The 22,207-nt window shown below is 48.9% G+C and overlaps 1 protein-coding gene across 6 annotated transcripts in view; it reads left to right on the forward strand.

The window, feature by feature from the left end:
- Window positions 1-22,207, forward strand: part of LOC102379236 (protein Shroom3) — a 100,696-nt gene that overhangs the window by 73,558 nt on the left and 4,931 nt on the right. For 5 of the 6 annotated variants that reach the window (XM_025192080.1, XM_025192081.1, XM_006035902.3 and 2 more), the window contains 5 exons: window positions 585-661; window positions 4,898-5,824; window positions 7,739-8,263; window positions 9,496-9,646; window positions 19,299-19,571. In XM_025192080.1, coding sequence (XP_025047865.1) covers window positions 585-661; window positions 4,898-5,824; window positions 7,739-8,263; window positions 9,496-9,646; window positions 19,299-19,571 — 1,953 coding nt within the window. The remainder of the gene's footprint in view (window positions 1-584; window positions 662-4,897; window positions 5,825-7,738; window positions 8,264-9,495; window positions 9,647-19,298; window positions 19,572-22,207) is intronic. The other variant, XM_025192085.1, reaches the window with a different exon arrangement.

Genomic DNA, 22,207 nt, shown 5'->3' on the forward strand with positions numbered 1-22,207 from the left:
GAATGATCCTATTCCCATATAAATATGGCCAAAGTTTCTATTGCTTACTGACGCATCCTGTCTGGCCATCAGAGGAAGTGTGTGAAGGGAGGACAGTGGTGTCAGAATCATGTCATGGTTAGAGACACTTAAGGACTCAGGGCAATATTCAGCTCTGGTTTGCACAGACTTGTGCTGAAGTAAACTAGGCTGCAGGGTGCCCAGCCAAGAAAGCCATTAGAATGACCTCTTCCCTGGGAGACCAGTGGGGGCCAGGACAGAGTGCAAAGGAAGTGAGGGGGATGGCTGCTTAATGGCATTTCTAAAAGCACCTTCAATAATTCCCATGAGTGAAATATGAGTCATCACGCTTGTGTGGAGCCTCTTTGGGAAAATGGTTGTAGGTATGCTGCCCAGCTGTTGTGTGTCAGCTGGGATGAATCTGTTGGGTTGAATTTCATCTATGTTCCCTGATGTTCTTCCAACCATGAGGCCACCTTTCCTTTCTTTACTTTACATCTAGAAATGACACAAAATGATCCTTGACTAAAAAGCTCCCAAATGTTGTTCTGCTTGCTGCTAACTTTGCTTCTTTTTGGCTTCAGGACTTTCTGGTATGGGAAAGCAGTGAATTTGGCCATGAGGTGGAAGATCCTCTCTATGTGGTCAGTGCAGGAGCCAGGTAGGTTGCTGCTTGTCTCACTGTAACTATGAGGTTCAAGTGGTGCTAACCCCATTATTTCTGGCAGTATTTTCAATGCATCATCTGTATAGATAATGCAGTGTGAGAAGCTACACAGATCATATGCCCTGGGTGCAGTAACAGAAAATATTTTTGAGTGCCTGGCAGAACTAGGTGGTCTACGCTGGTAAGCATAAAAATTAGTTCAAGGTAAGCCCTGCCTCTCAAATCCCCTTTTCTAGCACATATTCCTACACATAAAGCATTTGTTAACGTCTGCTCAGGTCTGTTTGACCTACAGGCTTGGGTTGCCACAGCTGAAAGAGATGGGAGAAAAAAATGTGCCAGTGTTTCTATTTGCTTACTTGATCCTGATCAAGCAAGGTACCTACCCTTATCCACATCCACTACAGTGTCTTATCCACAGATGTCAAGTATCTTGCTGAACTGGGGACTTAGCACTTAGGGTTTCCTGGTTTCACAATCAGGATCTTCCATGGAATAATAGAAAATTAATGTTGGAAGGGACCTCAGGAGGTCATCTAGTCCAACCCCCTGCTCAAAACAGGACCATCCCCAACTAGATCATCCCAGCCAAGGCTTTGTTGAGCCGGGTCTTAAAAACCTTCAAGGATGGAGATTCCACCACCTCTCTGGGTAACCTGTTCTAGTGCTTCATCACCCTTTTAGTGAGAAAGTTTTCACCTAAGATCCACCTTAAACCTCTCCTGCTGCAACTTGAGACCATTACTCCTTGTTCCATCATCTGTCACCACTGCAAACAGTCTAGCTCCATCTTCTTCTAGCTCCTTCAGGTAGTTAAAGGCTGCTATCAAATCCCCACTCAGTCTTCTCTTCTTCAAACTAAATATACCAGTTCCCTCAGCTTCTCCTCACAAGTCATGTGCCCCAGCCCACAAACCATTTTTGTTGCTCTCTGCTGAACTCTCTCCAACTTGTCCACATCCTTTCTATAGTAGGGGGCCCAAAACTGGACACAGTACTCCAGATGTGTCCTCACCAGTGCAGAATAGAAGGGAATAATCACTTCCCCCAGTCTGCTGACAATGCTCCTACTAATGCCACCCAGTATGCTGTTAGCCTTCTTGGCAACAAAGGCACCCTGCTGACTCATATCCATCTATTGTCCACTGTTACCTCTAGGTCCTTTTCTACAGAGCTGCTACTTAGCCAGTCAGTCCTCAAGCTGTAGCAGTGCATGGAATTCTTCCATCTTAAATGCAGGACTTTGCAGTTGTCCTTGTTGAACCTCATGAGATTTATCTCAGCCCAATCCTCCAATTTCTTGAGGTCTCTCTGAATCCTAGCCCTACCCTCCTGTGTATCTACTACAACTCCCAGCTTGGTGTCATCTGCAAACTTGTTGAGGATGCAATCCATCCCATCTTCCAATTCATTAATGAAGATATTGAACAAAACCAGCCCCAGGACTTACCTGTGGGGCCCTCCACTTGATACTGGCTGCCAGCTAGACGTTGAACCATCAATTACTACCCACTGAGCACAGCAATCCAGCCAGCTTTCTAGTCACCTTACAGTCCAGTAATCCAACCCATATTTCCTGAGCTTGCTTGCAACAATGCTGTGGGAGACAGTATCAAAGCCCTTGCTAAAATCAAGGTATCCTATGTCCATTGCTTTCTCTGCATCCACAGAGCCAGTCATGTCATTATAGAGAGGTTTTGGACCTGGCTCTGGAGAGAGATGCATGGACGGAAGCCCGTCATGCCCCCATTGAGCCTGGAATCCCTAGGAACTCCAGCACACACCTGGCAAATCCCAGCCCAGACCCCACAGCACTGCTGGGAGGTGGGTGCTAGCCAGCTGAGAAGAGCTGAGGAGGGTCATGCCCCCCCAGCTTCTACTTGGCCCAGCCCCCAAGTAGGGGCTTCTGCTCGGCCCTCCCCCCCCCATAGTGAAGGACTGGGGAAGGGGAGGGTACTTACCTGCCCCCTTCAGCGGGACTGGGACAGGGACCCCCAGCCACCAGGAGTGGTGCAGTGCCAGTGGTGGGCCCTACTGTGCATGCACAGAGTTTAAAAGTGCCCGCCAATGGCAGAAGCTATAGTTTGGACCTGGCTTTGGGGAGAAACGCACAGGTGGAAGCCCATCAGACATCCATTGAGCCCAGGACCCCTAGGACTCCCAGCGCACACCCAGCAGACCCCAACCCAGACCCCCAGCATTGCAGGGAGCCACACAACTGGAGCCTCATGAACAGAGCATGCAAACAGGCATGCTCTAGGCCCGGTGCATGAGTTAGCATGAGAGTTCACACAGGAGGATGTGCAGGAGGGGCACGAGGCTCTAGGTGGTGAGCCTGAAGAGAAAGGTCAGAGGGAGCGATCTGTCACCCTGACCCCTTAGCCTGTGAGGTGTGCTGCCTCCCAGGGGGTTATGTCCAGGATGTAACTGAGAGGATCTCCAAAGTCATCTGGCCCTCTGACCACCACCCCATGCTACTCATCCATGTGGGCATGAATAACATGGCTTGGAACAATCCCAAGGGCTCTAGGGACTGGGCTCAAGGGTCTGGGGGGGCAGGTAGTTTTTTTCTCGATCCTCTTGGTCACGGGTCATGGGCATTGGAGGGAGAGAGTCCAGAGGAGAGCCACCCGCATGATCAAAGGCCAAGAGAGAAAGCCTTATGAGGAGAGACTGAGAGACATGGAACTCTTCAGCCTGGAGAAGAGATAGCTCAGGGGGGACTTGGTGGCAGCTTGTAAGTACATAAGGGGGGCGGGGGTGCACCAGGCTCTGAGAGAACAGTTATTCACCAGGGCTCCCCAAGGGATAACAAGGTCTAATGGCCGTAAAATTTTAGAAGGCTGATTTAAACTAGACGTGAGGAAAAACTTCTTTACTGTCCGAATGTCCAGGGTCTGGAACAGACCCCCCCCAGAGGTGGTGCAAGCACCTACTCTGAACTCTTTCAAAAGGCATTTGGATGCTTATCTTGCTGGGATCATTTGACCCTACTTCCTGCCTATGGCAGAAGGGCTGGACTCGAGGATCTCACAAGGTCCCTTCCAGCCCCTAATGTCTATGAAATCTATTAAAACAATGCAGGCAATCAGGCTGGTCAGGCATGACTTGTTCTTCCTGAATCCATGCTGACTGTTCCTAATCATATTCTTCTCCAAGTGCTTAGAAATAGATTCTTTGAGGACCTGCTTCATGATTTTTCCAGGGATTGAGGTGAGGCTGAGTGGTCTGTAGTTCCCTGGATCCTCCCTCTTCCCTTTCTTAAGTATGGGCACTATGTTTGCCCTTTTTTAATCAGCTGGGATCTTAACTGGGGATGCTGGGCTGCTGCTCTTTTCAGGGCTGAGCCCAGCCCAGAGAGCAGTGGTGGCCAGGCAGGTAAGTTAACTCTTCCCTGCCTGCTCTCCTGGGACAGACAGTGTGGGCAGCCACAGATAAGCATGGGGGAGGCAGTGAGTGGGATCTGGGTTTCTGGGGAGTTGGGAGGGGGGGCACAGTGGGCCAGCAGGGACAGGGGGCAGGTGGAGTGGCTACACCTTAGCATAACATGAGCTGATTAGCACGGATCAGAAATAATCCTGCCCTGGAGTGGCACAACTTTAAACGGCCTAATGAGTGCTTAAAACCGGGTTTCAGCTGTTAATGTACAGACAATCCTGGTGTTAAGAGTCCCAGGAGCCACCCAAAATCACCTGTAACAAGGCCCTAAGTGTAGTGAGTCACAAATGAATGGAGACACCCAGTGGATAGTTTGTCTCAAGCACTGAAGCTCCTGAGAGGGGCTTTAGTGAATCCTCTCAGCTAGCTCTACACATCTCTAGAATTTTTGAATGGCCCTTAAGAGGCACCTGCTGCTCCCTATTCTCCATATAGGGTACCCAAATCTGAATGGTTCTTAGGCATCTCCAAATTTCCCCATTAACTCTATAAGGATCCTAAGGAGCTAACTAGGTCATTTTGAACCCACTTCCTGGGGCAGGCACTCAAAAGTTATGTGGGGCAACGTGTACATTAAGGCCATGAACTGAGATGCTTTGAATCTTGCCCTGGGTGTTTGAAGCAGGAATAGTTTTACCATCAGTTCACCAGTGGAACCGTACAAAAGTCCACATAAACTGGAGGCAGAAATTGGCTTTAGCATAATCTGAACTCTGCTTTTGAAAGGGCTATTTGAAAACGTTGCTGCCCCTCTGAAAATGTTAGATTTGTCATAGGAGCATCTCATTCTAGGTCATTCAGCAATAAAGAAAGAAGCCATCCAGAAAAGCCAACATTCACACGTTATTACACCCACCCACCCCACGACAATGAGGTCATCACCAATTCATCTGCTCTGGCTGAGACCCACAAGGCTGAAGAACTCTCTAGGCATACTAATCCGGCTTCAGCATTTGTCTTGTCACCAACAGAAGCAAAGAGTCACTTTCCTGAGCAAAAGGTGGCTCCTAGATCTTTGCTCCTTAACTTTACTCCAGTTGAATCTAGTCATTCATCATTCAGCAGTGCTCATTCCACCCAGACTCCCTCAGACTTGCAGTCTTCTGGAGACAGCCAGGCACTGAGATGGCATGCCAAACCAGAGGCTGTTTTCTCAGAGGGAAGTGATAATCTTCAGTCACAGCTCCTGGGCCATGAGAATAGCTCCCCTGAGAGCTCAGCAGAAGAAGGGATGTGGAGAAAGAAGGCCATGCTGCTTCAGAGATCCCTCCCACCAAAAGTTAAATCGGCTCATTCAGTCGGAGATAGCAGCTTTTCAAAGGACTCTGCCTCTTCTCAAGTTTCTGGGCAGAAGTTCTTTCAGAAATGGCAGAGCCTGCCAACCCAAAGCAGCACTTCCAGTCCCAAGACTCCTCCTCCCCATGGGACCATCTCTCTACGGATCTCCGAGTCATGCCTTCAGCTCACTCTGCCACCAGTGCAGCAGGAAGATGACAATGATGAGGTGTTTATCAAGGAATCAGAGCTTGGTGTTGCAGGGGCCACAGTTAAATTCTTCCCCACTCCACTGCCACCACCTCTTCTTCCTGATCCAAACCCCAGTTTTCCTGCAAGCAGCTGGGAGGTATTGCCACCTCCTCCTCTTGCCTCAGCTTCATTTCAGGCAGGTGGAGAAAAAGGAAGCACATGCACAAGGACTACAGAGGAGGTGAAAATGAGGTAAGGGATAGCTGAAATGCCATTTACTTTCCTGGCCCACCCAAGCCAGTCTTGGGCAATGTAAGACACACGGATGCATCCCCTAGGCCCTGACTTTACAAAAAGTGTGGGGCTCACCCACCATTACCATTTGCCTGGGAGGATGCTAGGGAGTACATATACAGGGAAAGAAGCTGGAAAGGAAGGCAACCACATGCAGTTCCTAGCACCAGGCTTTCCCAGCCCCAGGCACTGTTGTCAGACAATGGGAGGACTGGGAAGAATACTAAACAAGGAGGAGGCACCAAGTATGGTGGTTCTTTTGACAGAGCTACAACTGAAGCCATCATGTGTTGGTGGAAGAGTGCTGATTACCTTAGGTCCTGTGAAACTGTGTAGATTGCCTAGGTCTATGGCTATCACTAGGTCTGTGAATGATAGGATGTATGGGCCTGGTTCTTCCCCCAGTTACACTGTAGATTCAGGGGAGTTGCTCCTTATTTACAGCAGCACGCAAGGAGAATCAGCCCCTGTGTTTGGAATTCAGCACCAGTAGCATAACTAGGGGTGAGCGAGAAGGGTACCCACTCTGGGGACAATATTCAGAGGGGTGCTAGAATCACACCTCCCCTATACACACACTCCTGCAGAATTTGTGCCCTAGCAACAAGAGAAGCTCACAACTTACCCCTGCTAGGAACTCCAAAATAGTTCTGAGCTTCTGCTGCTGCTCCTGCTGCTCCTGCTATTTCAAGAGCAGCAGCCGAGGCAGCAGAGCACGCAGCTCAGTTGAGGACTGTTTAAAAGTTACTTGAATGGGTAAGACTGCTCCACCCCCTCCCCCCAATCCTGATCTTGGAACCTGTACCTGCCTCCACCCCGAACTGCCTCTGCTCTCAGAACCACTTCCCCTCTGCTTTCCTGCAGTGTTTGCCCTGGGCCCTAACTCTGCATGTTACGCCTCTATTCAACACAAACTGGAGTGCTAACACTGTTACTCTCCATTCCAGTTTTCATAGGGTAGGGCTAGTTTTGAGAGGTTCTGTCCCTCATAAAACCGAGGTTCGCAGGATCATTAAATTATCCTAAAATAAACTGTGGAGCCAGCGCACAACTGTCGTGCCACAGCATGATGTCTGCACTGTGGGACAATGTACTGTACCACAATACCATAAGGTAAGGAGTTTATCTTGCAGGATAAATTTCTGGAAGTGGAAACCATGCACCAGATCCTCAGGGTGTATAAATCGGCATAGCTTGTTGATTTTCAAGGACCCTGACTTACATCAGTTGAGTACTTAGCCCATTAAGCCTTTAAGAACTCACTTCTTCATCCCCATTGATAAAGGGATGTCCATTGCCATTGTGAAAAGGGTGGCTAGAACATGGTTCAGTTAGGCTAATACTCATTCATGAGGGGAAGAAATATCTCAACTTGGAACTGTGAAGCTGATTGACTTATTTTTAGTTTGTTCATCTTTTACCTTAATACTTGCTGGAGTGACAGCTGCTGTTCTATTTCCCCAATCCCTCACAAGCATTAATTTGTTGGGTGCAATGAAGAGTAAAAACAGTAGATATCCCATAGCATCAAAAGCAACCGGTTTTCACTCATTCATTTTTTTCTTATTGAAATATTGAAGCTTCCTTGTTCATAATCTTGAAAACAACCTACTACTAGTGCCATTAATTTACAAGAATTGGCTTTTTTTCATACAAGTGCATAGTAAAAGATGTCTCTGCCCCAAAGAGCTTACAGTCAGTCTAACTAGACTGGTCAGACAAAGGGTAGGGAAAAGGGAAATGTAATTTCCTACAACCCTGTCGTGTGGCTGAGCCCTTGCTATATGTTCTCCAGAAGGATCCTGATCACCTTAACGTTTTCTCCCAGACTCTGGCAAATACATGTTTATAATAAAACTTTTCTGTTAATAGTAACTTTTTCAGGTTTCCCAAGAGTCTGGCTGAGAAGAAGAAGCCAGGGATGAGCACCATTTTCAGTGAAAACAGCTGGACTTCATCGTCTGTTGGAAACATTGAGTCTCAGAGAACTGGCTCTTCACCTGCCTTGAACACTCAACACCAGTCACCTGCCACTCATGGAGGATTTCTAAACTCTGATAAGCAGCCTATGACTCAACTCAAAGGCAACCTGAAGGAGCCAGCTATCTTGAGTAGAGATGTGGAAAATGGTGGCCTTAGTGGTGGGATACACAGCTCAGCTGGTCAAGTAAAGATGGAGAAGACCCCAGAGGATATTAAATCAGAGGCGCTAGCCAAGGAGATTGTCAACAAAGATAAGTCATTGGCTGATATCTTGGATCCAGACTCCAAAATGAAGACAACCATGGATCTAATGGAAGGGATTTTTCCCAGTGCAACCATATTGCTAAAAGAGAACAACATGCAAAGAAAAGTGATGCAAAAGAAAGCCAGCCAGATGGTGTCTGAGGAGGACAGGTAAGCAATGTTATTTTGGGTTTGCATCTAGTGTGGAAGAATTCATTTTTGCTCACTTGTAAGAAAACACACAGGCTGGATTCCTCCTGCCAATATGGTGGAAGCACTGCTGAGCAGGGAGTGTATCATGCAATGGGCCAGTCTTTAAAATGCCGTTCTTCAAAATGGTTTCCTACTAGCTTGGTTATGCATTGCTTTTGGCCTTGCCAGTTTCTCTCCCCAATGCTGACTGGTCTATACACCAGTCCATAAATCAGCATTTCTCTGCAGCCAAACCAGAGATAAATTGCCTTGTTCTGATCCCTCCGCCATTCTAATCAGGAATAATTCCAACAAAAGCTGTAGCATTACCTCAGGTAAGAAAAGCAAATAGGTGCCACGATTCTGGAGATGGACCCAGGGATATCTGCTGTAAAAATCCTACAGTATTCTGCAAAAATTTCCCCAAACACACTGTAAAGTAGAGGGTCAAGTGCAATATCTGAAGTACTGTTGCAATCATTTATAATTGGTTATGCCAGAGTAGTTATTCAGTTAAAGTAACTTTTGTGAGGTTCTGTTACCCTAGCTGAACATCTGGTCCCACTGTTGAGGGTGATGCTCAGTTAACAACTAAATATCAGTGCAATTGTGCTAGCATTTTTTCCAGAGTGGAAAACAGTTACCAGGCACACTCTGCTGGTGAGATTTAGCACTCTTCTTCACAGCTTAATATTAATAAACAATTTCAAATCAGGATTCTGAACCCCTAACCTGTGGGCCTGATCCTGCCTCAGAAGCTGTGATATCCAGCCCATGGGACTCCTCAAGGCTCCCCAAAGGTCTGAAAATTTGGTGGAGAGAGAGCAGTGGTAATGTTAATTGCTGTTCCCCTGCTGCCAAATTTTTGCGCAAGTGGGGAGATCCACAAGCCAGATAACGTGGCCCTGTACACCACATCACGCCAGATCCAGAAGTGCAAGTTTGAGCCAGTATGCAGCTGAAACAGACCCGTGTTTGATCAGGCCAGCTTACAGCTGGATTGGGCCCCGAGACCAATCCCATGCATTAATCCCATGCTGGATCCCACCCATGGACTGACCCATGCCACTCGTCCAGCCCGCAGGGCCAGAAAGTTGACGCCACTGTTGCAAATTAATACACTAGAGAGGCCTTAGATTGGAACAGTCAAGAGTCAAAAGCAAAGTGAGCTTCTCTTTGGATGAGAGCATGACTTGTTTATTATGGTTTAGGAAAGAAGAAAAGGAACCCGCTGTAACAATGGTCACCTGTCCTGCCTACTACAGTGTGTCAGCACCCAAGGTAGAGCTGCTGAATAAAATCAAAGACTTGCCAGCAGATGCAGATGAGGAAAAGGAGCAGCTGGATATTAATGAGAAGAAGGTAAACGCAGGGCGTGTATCACTGTCTGTGTGTAGCTAGACAGGGGCTCCTTCAGCCCTGATGTATGGAAGTGCAACTGACTTCAGAGATTTTCTCCACTGAAATCTTGTCTACACAGGGGCCACAAAGACATTTACTTCACAGTTGCCTAATTAACTGTGCAGTAAACGTCTCCGCATCTACGCGGGTGCCCCTATTAGGGTGCACGAAACTGATAAACTCCACAGCAGGGTAGGACCTACCCTGCTGTGGAGTTTTTTGTGCTCAGCAGTGCACGTGTAGAAACTTAGCCAGCTGGCTGGGCCTGCTGTTTAGCCCCGCACTGAAGCATCCTTGTGCCCCAGCCAGCCTCTCTTCAGCACACTGAGCCTAGTTGGGGCAGCCCTGGGTTGGCAGTCTGACCCCCAGGGCCTCCTGTCAGCTGGGGCTGCTGAGACCCAGATCAATGTGCTGTGGTTCATGTGCACGTACAGATGTGCACCCAGGGAGCTTCCTGGGAGCAATAAACTGCAGAGCAATAAGCTCCACGGTTTATTGCTGCTTTGTAATGGTACATGTGGACATGTCCAGGGTGGGAGGGGTGGGGGTTAGCCTGATACCAGGGCAGCCCAAGAAAGTCATTATTTACCCTAGCAGCCCTTGTCCCAATTTCAGCTGGTACAAATTCAGCTTTCTGAGTGCAGGTTACCTAAAATATTCCATGTGCTATACATATGTATCATATGATATTGTCCCTGCCCTAAAGAGTGCATAAAAGGTGGGAGGGGAAACGGAGAAGTGAAATGAGTTGTCTGAGGTTGCAGATCAAGTCAGTGACAGTGACAAGTCCCAAACCATAGAGCCCAGTGGCCTGGATGCTCTCTTGCTCAATCAAGAAGATTGTGCTGTCATTTTCTGGAGCTCTCGGGGCTTGTGGAGCAGTCTAAAGGTTACAAATAGAATAGTCTTGTCTCGGACGGCCGGAGCCGACTCGAGGTGATTTAGAAATTACTCGGTCGCTAGGCGGGCTGGTGAATGGAGAGGCAGACAAAGCTTAGTGGTTGCAAAAAACTTTACTTACGCTGCTTGTAGCTGCGACGCAGGTGGTCCAGTCACTTGAACAACTATGTGAGTTGCTTCAGCTGGCAAGGCTCAGGCCAGCTAATCCGTCCACAAATTAAGCCGGCAGGGAAAGGGTACATCAAGGATTGCGCTTGGTGACGGGGAGAAGAATCGATAGGTGATCAGTCTATCGACCAGCTCAGCCGCAAGTCAGATCTCTTTAGAGGCACTCTGCAGCGTGCTCAAAGTTTTCCGACTTGGGCGGAAGTCGCACGAAATTTTAAACGGCTAGCAAGCCAATTACTAGCCGCCACGTAGGAATAATTTAGAACTGGCCAATAGCGGGACACAAATTTGCATTCAAATGGCGGGAACTCTCTTGCACTGAGGTTTTTCTGTTGCAACAAAAACCTTTGCTGTGCAAGAGGCTCTCATGTGGCAGGAAAATTCCATCATGCCGAGGCACCAAAATCACTGGGTTGTGACAAGTCTCACCTCAGCAACCCACTAACTCATAACAGATGCTACAGAAATGCAAGGAGACAGGTGGTCTCTATAGAGAGCTGGCGCTTATCTCTGCATTTCTCTCTTCTGTCACATCAAAAATAAGCAAACTGTCTATAAATATAAAGTACAGTATGCTGCACTAGACAGGATAATGCAGCTTGCACATTCTTACTCCCTCAGTACAAGTGTTCATTTTCAGTGTAGTGACTTATACAACTATTGACCCATGCACAATACATTATAAACATTGCATGTGTGTACATCATACACCAAGATCACAGGTTGCTCAGTGTGTAAGCTAGTACATAAAACTGGGAGTCAAGCTACCTGCATTAGTAGTGTTCCACATTCTCGATTTTTAATGATTTTTTTTTCACTGATAATTTCCCTGATTTTTTTTAAGTCATTTGGTTTTTACTGATTTTTACACCCATTTTTCAGTTCAAATCCCTGTTTACTAGCATGAGTGGGGAATGGCCTATTCCCCACTTGTGCTGGTAAACAGGGACTTGAACTGAAAAACAGATGGTGCTGGTAAGCTAAAAGTGCCGCTGTGCCAGTTACCTGAGGGACAGGTTTCCGGATGGATGTGGCCTATGAGGAGGTGGTGGTGGCCACATGGGGGCAAAGGGAGGATGGCTAGAGCCACTGCCTGGGGGCACAGGGCACCCAGGTCTGACCCTGGGCAGGACAGGCCACGGGAATCACTCCTGGGGTGGGCAGGTCCCATCTGCACCATGGCAGCTCTGGCTTTGGTCCTGCCCCGGGTGCTGGGAGCTGCAAGGCCCAAGCCCCACCAGAGGGGGGCAGGCGGAAGAGCCCGGCCCCACTTCCCGTAGCAGGGGGCTGCACCCAGGCTCTCAGCACAGGCCCGTGGGGCTGGAGGCACTGCCTGGGGCTGCGGGGCTCCCGGCTCTGACCCCAGGTGGGGCATGAGGTGCCGGTGTTGGGGTTGGAGTTGGGTCCCCCCCTGGTGCTGCCGCCCGACCCAAGCACCTGCGGTGCCACCACCGGCCCCAGCCTGCAGTGGCAGCAGGCTGCAGCAAGAGCAGGGTGCTGGCCTCCTGGAGCACCAGGAAGAGCCTGAGGCCAGTGGTGGCACCAGGCTCTTCCTGGTACTCAGGGCAGATGGCAACCTGCTGTCGTCCCACACGCAGATCCAGGGGCACACTCCCCAGCCCGCAGTCCTCCTGGGGTGCACATAGCAGCAAGAGCCATGCCCCGCACCCACTGACAGCTCCCCCTGCTTTGCTTCCTGCTGCATCCCCAGGAGCAGCCAACAGGCTGCACCGCCCCCTCCCCCTGCCCATTCCCTAGTCCCTCCTTCAACGCCGATTTTTCCCCCCCGATTTAAACTGATTTCTGGCCCCACCACCTTCTTCCTTTTACCCCAGTTTCATCCTGGTTTTTATGTTTTGAAGATAACCACCCCAAAATTCCTGGGTTTTTAAAAAAATAAAAACCAAGAATGCAGAACACTATGCATTAGTTAGCAACCTGGGTATTGTTCCTGGCTCTGGGGCTGACCTGCTATAAGATTTTAGATGAGTCACTTCACCTTTCTGTGCTAGTTCCCCTTCTGTTCCTGTTCCCAGCCATTGTATTTCTTGTCCATTTAGACTGCAAACCACTTGGGCAGGGCCTTTCTCTTCACAACATTGTAAAGAATGGGACCTAGTTTCTGTTGAATTATTGAAACACAACCATAATATGCATTATTAATAAGATGGAAGCCCCATTTTTGAAAGGCATTTAAAATAAACCTAGACCATACTCTAGAAACTTAATTGAGGAACCTGGGTTCTGTTCCCAGCTCTGCAGCCAACACTGAAGTGGGCAGGCTAAGGTAACAGGCCTCTTTCCCCTCCAGCTTCCATAATTCTACATAGATAGCACATAGCAACTACAGTCTTACACAGTCAATAAATGATCCAAAAGCACTTGGCCAATGTCTTCATTCCCACTTAAAAGCATAATTAAATAATTAACCTGGGAAGAGTTCATTACTTTAAAGCTGCTAATTACAGCTGGTCCCAGGCTAATAGCATTTCACTGATTCTTCATTGAATGCTGCTTCATTTGGAAATGCCCATCTGCTTGCAGTAAACAAATGGGAAAAGTCTGGTTAAAAGGATGAGGTGTTGCTCTGATGAGTCATACATGTAGCAAAGGTCTAAGGCAGGAGTGAACTAAATATGGCCCACAGGTCATATATGGCTCACTTAGGAATTTTATCCAGCCCATGACACAGCGGGGCTGGGGCAGGCCAGCAGCAGGACTCACTTCCTGGTGGTGGTGGCTCCTTCCAGCTGCTCCCACCGGACCTGGACTCACTGCCCAGACACCCCAGTGAGTCCACCCCGCACCCACTGCTGGGGGCAAGACCCGCGCAGACAGGGTGCACAGCAAGGCTGTGGGTGAGTGAGGAGCAGTGTTTGGGAGTGGGACAGGCAGGTGAGGCTGGGATCATGAAGTGAGATCACAGGGTGGTGACAGCGCAGGGCCAAGGCAGAGCCATGATCAACTCCCCACATGCCCCTGTGATGACCATGTTTTCCGCGGGTAGGTGCATGTGGGGAGCAGATTATGGCTCTGCCTCAGGCTCCGGCCTGGCCCCATGCTGTCACTGCACCACAATCCTGGGGTTTCTGTGGTGATCAGCTGGGACCCACAGGAGCAGGGCAAGTGGCCAGATGGACAGGATGGGGCCACTTAGGGAGTTTTGGTGAGCTGTTGCACTGGAGGGGGCGGGGGGTGCTGATAATTGCATATCATTGCCCACCCCTGGTCTAAGGAGTTTGCAAGAAGGTGAGAGCCTGCTGGTGGAGGATGAATCCTCAAAGACTACATTTGTATGGGAAAATAGAAATAGATAAGAGTGATTAGGCCCAGAGTACTGAAATTGTTTTGGCAGGTTTGCACTTTGGCCTGTGACCAGCAACATTTGCATAGGTGTTACCAGGGAAGACAGCTTTCCTGAGAGGTCATTTGAGTAAACCAACTCATTACCATCATAAATGCAAAGGAGCTCTGGTAGCTGGCACTAGGAGGGGCAGAGAGTGAGGAAGAAAAAGTGAGTGCTTTCAGGTCCATTTCAAACTCCTAAGCCTTCCACAACAATGCAGCCATCAAGCAGGTAGGAGGGCTTCTTGCCTCCATCTGGCAGCAACATAGCCAAGCAATTTCTGAGACAGAGACAACAGCAAAAATGATGTTCTGAATCACATGGCCTTCCCGTGGTACAAAACTTGCAGGTAGCCAGTGAGCTTCTAGCCTCTGTGCAGCCTAAGCCTGATGCAGAGTCTGTTGAATGCTCCTGCCAGGCTTTAAATAAGGCCCTGGAAAGGACTCCACAAGGTTTTCCATAGCTGATGTAGTAATTGAATCGTGTTGCCTTTGTTGCCCATTTGGTTTGTGACACTGTCTTATGAGCAGTGCAGCTACATGCTGTACAGAGCGTTAGAGCTTTCCTTTGGTTGTCATTTCAGTCCTAAGGAGACAAATTATCTTGATTTTAATCCTGGTATAAATCTGGATTCACTTCACTGCAGTCAACAGAGCTGCTGGGGTATAAAGTGAGAAGGTTCTCTCAGATTCCTGTGTCTATGAGATGGCCCTGAAATCGCCTCATGATGTGTCATGTCCAAGGATCCTGGTTTTCCTTGATAAAAAATTGCAAATTTTCTGATAAAAAAATCACAAATTTTCTAATAAACCCCCCCAAATCCATGACTAAACATAAAGGCCCCTCCATAGCCCCCCTGCTCATGCCTCTCACTCCTCCCCAACAGCCTTGCTGGTGCCCCTCACCCCCTACCCATAGCCCTTGCTGGAGGGGCCCCCAGCTGCCAAGACTATGGAGCCAGGGACCCGGGTCTGCAATGCCCTGCCCCCAGGAAGAGGTGGTGGCTGCTACAGCGGAGCAGAGCCCAGCTCTCCCCTGCTGCCTGCCATGGGCTCAGGTTGCTCCCTGCCACAGCACACACTCCCCAGGGGGTGGGGGGACTCACACCCCGCAGATCTGTGCACAGGACAGGGATGGGAGCAGGCGTGGGCTGCATGCTGTGGGCTCGGGCTCCCGCCCTGCTGCCCTCCCCCGGGGCCTCCGCAGCCCAGAGGGTGTGATTCAGCGGGGCAGGGAACAGCAGAGCCACACAGAGAAGCTGCTTGCCACTGCAATCTCTGCACTGCCTTGGCAATTCAGCCCCTGTGTTCGTGGCTCCAGTAAAGGCAACGGCGCGGAGTTGTGCCCCTCAAAGCTGCCGCACATGCGGGGGATGCATCACCAGGGCAGCGCGAAGCTCACAGCAGCAAGCAGCTTTCCCCACCCCGCAAATGAGCTGCCTGTGGCCCCATCCTGCTCCCCGCTGGGGCACTGCAGGCACACAGTGTGACCCTGGGCCTCAAGCCCCATGCACTGCCCAGCTAGACTGCAGCCCCAGCCTTGCCCAACTCCTCCCCTCCTTCCCTATGGGGGCTCAATTGTGCCCCCCCGCTCTTACCTGTGGGAGCTGCTCTCCAGGCTGCCTGGCAGCCATGTGCGCATCCTCTGCCTCACCACCCTCCTCCCTCTCCCTTCCAGCCCCCTGCAGGCTGGAACTCTGCCAGGCTGCAGAAGGCTCGCTGTAAAACTGCAAAATCCATGCGTTTCACTGCTAAGATGAGAAATCTGCCTTTTACTCCAGTAAGAAAGGATATTCGTGTTTTACGCTGTTTTTCCATGGGAAACAGAAAGCCCAGATCTCTGGTCATGTCCCAGCAGCACACTGATGGTCTCACCTTGCCTTTGCTTGGCCTGCTTGTGGTTGGCCATTTTACCCCCCGGAATACCCAGCCATCACATGGAATAGCGCAGCTGGGCCTTTCCCCCTATGATCCTGGCACTTACATTTCACTTCCTTTCCACCTGGGTTTTGCATATTGGATTCCAGTCAGAAAACTGTGATGTTCCTGGAACTGATATGTGAATGATGCAGCCATCTAGTGGAAATTAGATGAATGATCCTCTGTTGTAGACAGTGAAACCAGCCTTTAAAAATCACCATGAATAGACATGCCCTTTCTTTAAAACACCACTTCAAAGCATTTCTAAGTGCTACCATAAAGTGCAACCTGTATTCAAAGACCCATTTTATCCTGCAGCACTGAGTCAGTTTATATAAAATTACCAGTAACAGAAAAAGGATTGTTTCCTGAAACATTTCAGCCTCACTGTATGTGGTGTATATTAACATGTATAATATATTATTACTGCATAAGAGGCTGAACATACCCTAGGTCTGCACTAAGGGCTTCTCATGGAGTCTGTATCTTGGAGCAGGGGCAGGAAGCAACAGCCCAGAGACTCAGGCTACTACTGTAGGTAAAGCAGGAGGACCAGTAGCTGGGCAGGAGCCTGGTGACCACAGTTTAACCCAGGGTTGGGCAAAATATGGCTGGATCTGGCCCACCAAAGGATTTTGTCTGGCCAACAGTGGGCCCAGGATCATGGGATAGAATCAGAGGACAGTGACAGTGTGGGACTGGGGCCTGGGGCAGAGCACCGATGCACTGCCCACGCACCCCTGTGACAGGTGCCAGTTCCTCAGGCAGGTGTATGCAGGGAGTGGATCACGGCTCTGCCCCTGGACCCCAGCCCCACACTGTCACTGCTCCAAGATTCTAGCCCTGGCTCAGCGTGTCTACTCTTAGATGCAGCTCCCCACCCACCTACCTAAGGCTGTGTCCTCAGGGGAGGGCTGGTAGCAAGGTCACAGGTCCAAATGTTATGGTCCCCGTGCCAGTCACCTCTCTCAGGCCTTCTAGTATTGCACCCCTACAGGCACTTGGAGCCTCCTACCCTGAGATGGGTCTCCTTTTTACTTTCCTGCCACGTCTTGCTCGTCAGGAAATCATGGATGGAATGGGAGGTTCCTCCAGAAAAGGGTGACCTTCCACCTTCAGGCCAGCTCGGTGCTGTAGTGAGTGACTTGGGGCTCCATCTCCCCTACCCCTCATCCAGTCACCAACCAGATGAAGTCGCAGTGTTGATAATGTACTAGGCTGCCAACTGAAACAGACTACCTCATTTCCCCCGTCCTGCGTATGGGACACCACTAATGTCCATTCACTCTCACAGTCTATGATGCCAGGGTATCCCCCACAGATGACTCACTAGTGATCTGCTCCCCAGCTCATGATCAGGGTAGCCAGGCGGGTCTCCCCCATTCTGGCTCTCACCGTAGAAACTGCTTGGGACCACCTGACTTACCTCCCCAAGCCTCCATGGGCTATGCCGGTATTCTCCTGTGCCAGCTTATTCCCAAAGGGAAAAAAAAGGAAGAAGAGACTGGAAATGAAGAAGATACTAGAAATGAAGGAAAACCCCAGAATAGCCCAACTGGTGCTACACAGGGCTCTTGACTCATGTGTCTGGACTCATGCGTCCCACCAGTCAGGTGCTCACCTCTCACTCTCTGTCTTTGGGGGCAGAGACCCCTGTGGGTCTCCCTCAGTCTGGCTCACCAGCTGATGAACGGTAATGTAAGCCAACCCTCAGCCTTTTCAGGGCCCAGATCCCTCACCAGTTGGGGACTGTCAGGGGAGAATCCCTCCTGCTCCCGAGAGTCTCATCGTCCCACACAGTGACGGGACCCATCCTGTACATCTGGCCATGCACCCTTCCCATGTGGGTCCTGGCTAGTCTCCATGGAGACCCTGGGATTTCAGGGCAGAGGCCTGAGGCAGAGCTGCAATCCACTCTCTCCATCCCCCACCTGCAGAACCAGAGCCTGTTGCAGGGATGTGCAGGGCCCCACCCTTCTGTACCACTACTGGATGCTGCTTCCTGCCCACCCATGGCCTCATCCCATCTGCCCATCTGCGCACAGAACAGACATTTAGGGTGCAGGGTGCTGATGTAGTACGGGAGAGGGAGGTGCTGACCCGGCCGCGCCAGCTCACCAAAACTCCCTAAGTGGCCCTCAGGCCCAAATAATTGCCAACCCCTGATTTAACCCCTTGTGGGCTGCCAGTTGGGCAGCCCTAAATTATATCTAAGTGGAAGTACAGCTGTTAACGTTACCAGCGCCAGACCACAGACTGTGGACAGCTGTAGCTTCCCCAGCTAATCATAGCAGAAATGAGGAACTGGGAACTGTAGTACATGCACAGCAGTACTTGTTGGGTACTTGTTGGGTAGCCAAACTCCAAGACCTTCTCTTAGAGTGTGGAACGGCTGTGAATGCTTTCATAAAATGGGCCATTGCTCCCATTACTCATGCTGTTGGAAAAGCTGGAGCATTTCTGGTGTACACAGTTGCAACTCCAGGCCAGACAGTGGATACTGTTGAGGTGGAAAAGCTTCATCTCTAGCTGCAGCTGAACTTGAGAGTGTGGCTTGTAGTTTCTGCTGTTAATACCTCTGGAGCCCAGAATTTACAGGAATTTGTGTGTTTTAAGATTGGGAAAAGAGTGAAAAGTTTGGGATTTTTGTCTTTTCTTTTGATGCTCCTCAGCTCTGTAAAGCACTGTAACACAGGCACTTGTTCCCCATAACAACATAGGCCAGATTTATGGTTAATTGATCAGTATTAGTCCCTTCATATTGGTCAGTTTTTAGTAATGTTACTGTAAGCAAAGGGCAATACAAAATATTATGTACACACAAGAATCCTGAAGGTGATAGTAGGAGGAAATGTGAGGAACAGGAATGTAACTCTGCTATGACACTCTTCATACAGCAATACCAAAGTACTCTGCAAAAGTAAGTTTAATATCTATCATTATCCCCTTCAAGATGAATCTAGTTGGATATTTTAAAATGTGGCACCCAAAGTCCTATGGCAGTTTGGAAAATATTGTCCAATGATGACACGACCAAATTAAGATTTGGGTCTCTGTGCAAGGGAAACCAAATCATAAATTTTTTAGCCTACAGCTTCAACAATCTCACTTACCTTGAGTGTCTCCTCCAGACTCTATTCTGTTCTCTATCTCACTTTATTGTGGTCACTGTCTGCATACAATGAATTTTCTAACAGCTCCTCAGGACAGGAGACCATGTTTTCCCATTGTCAAAACTGCACAGCATAGATGGTAACCAACTGTGATTCTCTCCTGTTAGGCTGAACTCATTGGGAGCTTGTCCCACAAGCTGGAGATCTTGAAAGATGCTAAGGAGAGCCTGCTAGCAGACACTAAGATGAATAATACCCTGGGAGAGGAAGTGGAGCTGTTGATCAGCAACCTATGCAAGCCCAATGAGTTTGACAAATACAAGATGTTCATAGGAGACCTGGATAAGGTGGTGAACCTATTGCTTTCCCTCTCGGGACGGCTGGCTCGTGTAGAGAACATCCTGAGCAGCCTAGATGAAGATGGCAATACCGAGGAATGGGTATGTATCTTTTGTAACCTGGAGAACATTGTTTTTTTTGAGGACTGGACAATGTGTGATCAGAAAGACATGCCTGGGTAAACTGGGATTTTTCAAAGGGTTCCCAATATCTTACAGGGGTGTAGGTTGTAGCCGTGTTGGTCTAAGGACCTATGTCCAGCTAGGCAGGCTAGGTTCTTTGGGTAAATCCAGTATCTTTTATTAGACCAACTCAACTAGTTGAAAAAATTCTTCTCAGCAGACTTTTGGGTTTAAATACCCTTTGTCAGGCTGAGGAAGCATCTGCAGTTGGTGTGTGCTCTCTCTGCATGGAATGAATAGTAAAGAAGCCAGAGGCTGGGCTGGTACGCGTGCAAGGCAGGCAGTCTGTGAAGATATAAATTGAGGAGACAGTGGGTGAGAAACAGGCTGGGGGGTGGGGGGATATCCAGGGGTTAAAAAAAAATGCAGGGGAAAAAAAACAGCACAGCACATACTCAGGCAGTGCGCGCTGTTAAAAAGCAGAGCTGGGCCACCCAGAACTGTGCTGTGGCTGCTGACCAGGCTCTGCACAGCAGAATCACCATGGCTGCGGCCCTGGGAGGTGCCCAGGACCCCAGGTAAGGCTGCTGGAGCCAGCACAGTGCTGGCCCCAGCCTTCCCTACCCCATTCAGGAAAACTTGCTATGTGCCAAAGCACACATGGCCCAGGCATTCCCCAGGGACAAATAGCTGCAGTGCAAGGTGTACCGCTGCTACTTGTCCCTGGGGAACCAAACATCCATGCATGTCTGGATGTGTCCTGGGTGTCCAATTCTCTTAAGCTACTGTGAAAGTCCTTATATAAATGACTGCAGTCTCCAGAGTGAAAGGCAGTAACAGATTGCCTATTCACTATATATACATATTTGTAAACACAGGTCTGACCCCCATTATTCTTGGCTGCTGTTTTGTACAAATGAATCAAATCCCAGGCTTCTTAGCTACTTAAACACATAGCTTTGTTTTTGACTGGACACATCTTACTGTTAGCTGGACAAATAGAAATAAAGGCCAGGTGACATTTTGTGGGACAAACTTTGATCTTCTAGGTCCATCTTAACTAAGTTTTAAGACTCTTTTGCCAGCCAGCTGAAGTTGATGAAGCCAACTCATGCAAGAAATCAGGGCTTGCACTAGTTTTATTTCCAATTAGTTTTTAGCTGCAGTATAGACAGTCTTGTCTGAGATGATTTAGACAGGGCTATTCCTTCCTTGAGCAGGGGATTGGACTAGGTGACCTCCTGAGGGTCCTACCATCCCTATTTTCTGTGATTTTCTGAATTTCTAGCAGCAATGGCAGCCTATTGACCAAATAGTTTGGGATTTCAGTTCAGTGGAGTTTGAGCCTTACTGGGAACGTCTACACGAGACGCTTTACTGTGCAGTAGACTAATCTATGGCATTCATTCATCAGCAAGCAATGGTGGATATTACAGCTATTCTACTGACTGGTGGTGCATTTTCTCTTGTGGCTGTAAAGACCAATTTTAGACTTGCAGGTCCTGCCACAGTGGTCACAGGTGTGCACGGCCTTAGGGGCTACTGTGCTGGCAGGCTGTTCCCTTTGGTTATGTTGTAATTCGAGTGACCATTTTTCATTGTGATGTTGGACTCCATGATTGAGAAGGGAGCACCACTTTGTCCTGTCTCCTTCTAAGGCCTCCCAAAGGTTTGGGTCAATTCCAAAAGCCTTCATATCCTGTTTGCAGATGTCTTTGAAGTGCAGTTTTGGGTGTCCTACTCTTCTCTCCCCAGCTGCAATTTGCCCATACAGGATATCCTTTAGGATGCACCCACTTTCCATCCTGCAAAGATGCCCAAGCCAGCATAGGCACTGCTGTTTGAGTAGTGCAGTAAAGGTTTGCAGGTTCAGTTTGGTGATGACCTCTGTGTTGGTGATTGTACTTAGCCACTGGATGTCAAGAACGCACCGTAAATAGTGTAGGTGGAAACTGTTCAGCTTCTTTTCTTGATATGCATATGTTGAGCATTTTTCACTGCTATACATAAGGACATTGAGGACACAGGCTTTGTACACAAGCAGCTTAGTTTTTATTGTGAATTTTGTATTGTTTAAGACTCATTTGGAGAGCTTACTGAAAGTGGCAGCTGCCTTTCCAATGCACACATTTAGCTCTTAATCCAGTGATAGGTTGTCTCTCACTATGAATCCAAGGTAGCAGAACTTCAGTACTTCACAAGGTGTGTTGTCAAGGCTGATAGATAGTGACTGGTGAACGCTCTGTCTTAGGACCACAGTCTTCTTGATGCTGATCATTGGGGCAAACATCCTGCAACCACGGGAGAAGTGATTCATGAGTATTTGTAGTAGGCCTTCTTCATGGGCAGTGAGTGCAGCATCATCAGCAAAAAGGAGCTCCGTCATAAGTATGTGCCTCACTTTTTTGTCTTGGCCTTTAGACATGATAGATTGTAGAGTTTGCCATCTGATCTTGTGTGAAGGTATATGTCTTCCTTCAAGCCATCAAAAGCGTAGTGCAGCAACATAGAAAAGAAGATCCCGAAGAGTGTGGGTGCCAGAACACAACCCTGCTTCACTCCACTCTTTATCTCAAACCTGTCAGAGGTCAAGCTGAACTGTGGCCTACATGTTT

The sequence above is a fragment of the Alligator sinensis genome, unplaced genomic scaffold (assembly GCF_000455745.1).
Source record: "Alligator sinensis unplaced genomic scaffold, ASM45574v1 scaffold578_1, whole genome shotgun sequence".
Taxonomy (NCBI): Eukaryota; Metazoa; Chordata; order Crocodylia; family Alligatoridae; genus Alligator; species Alligator sinensis.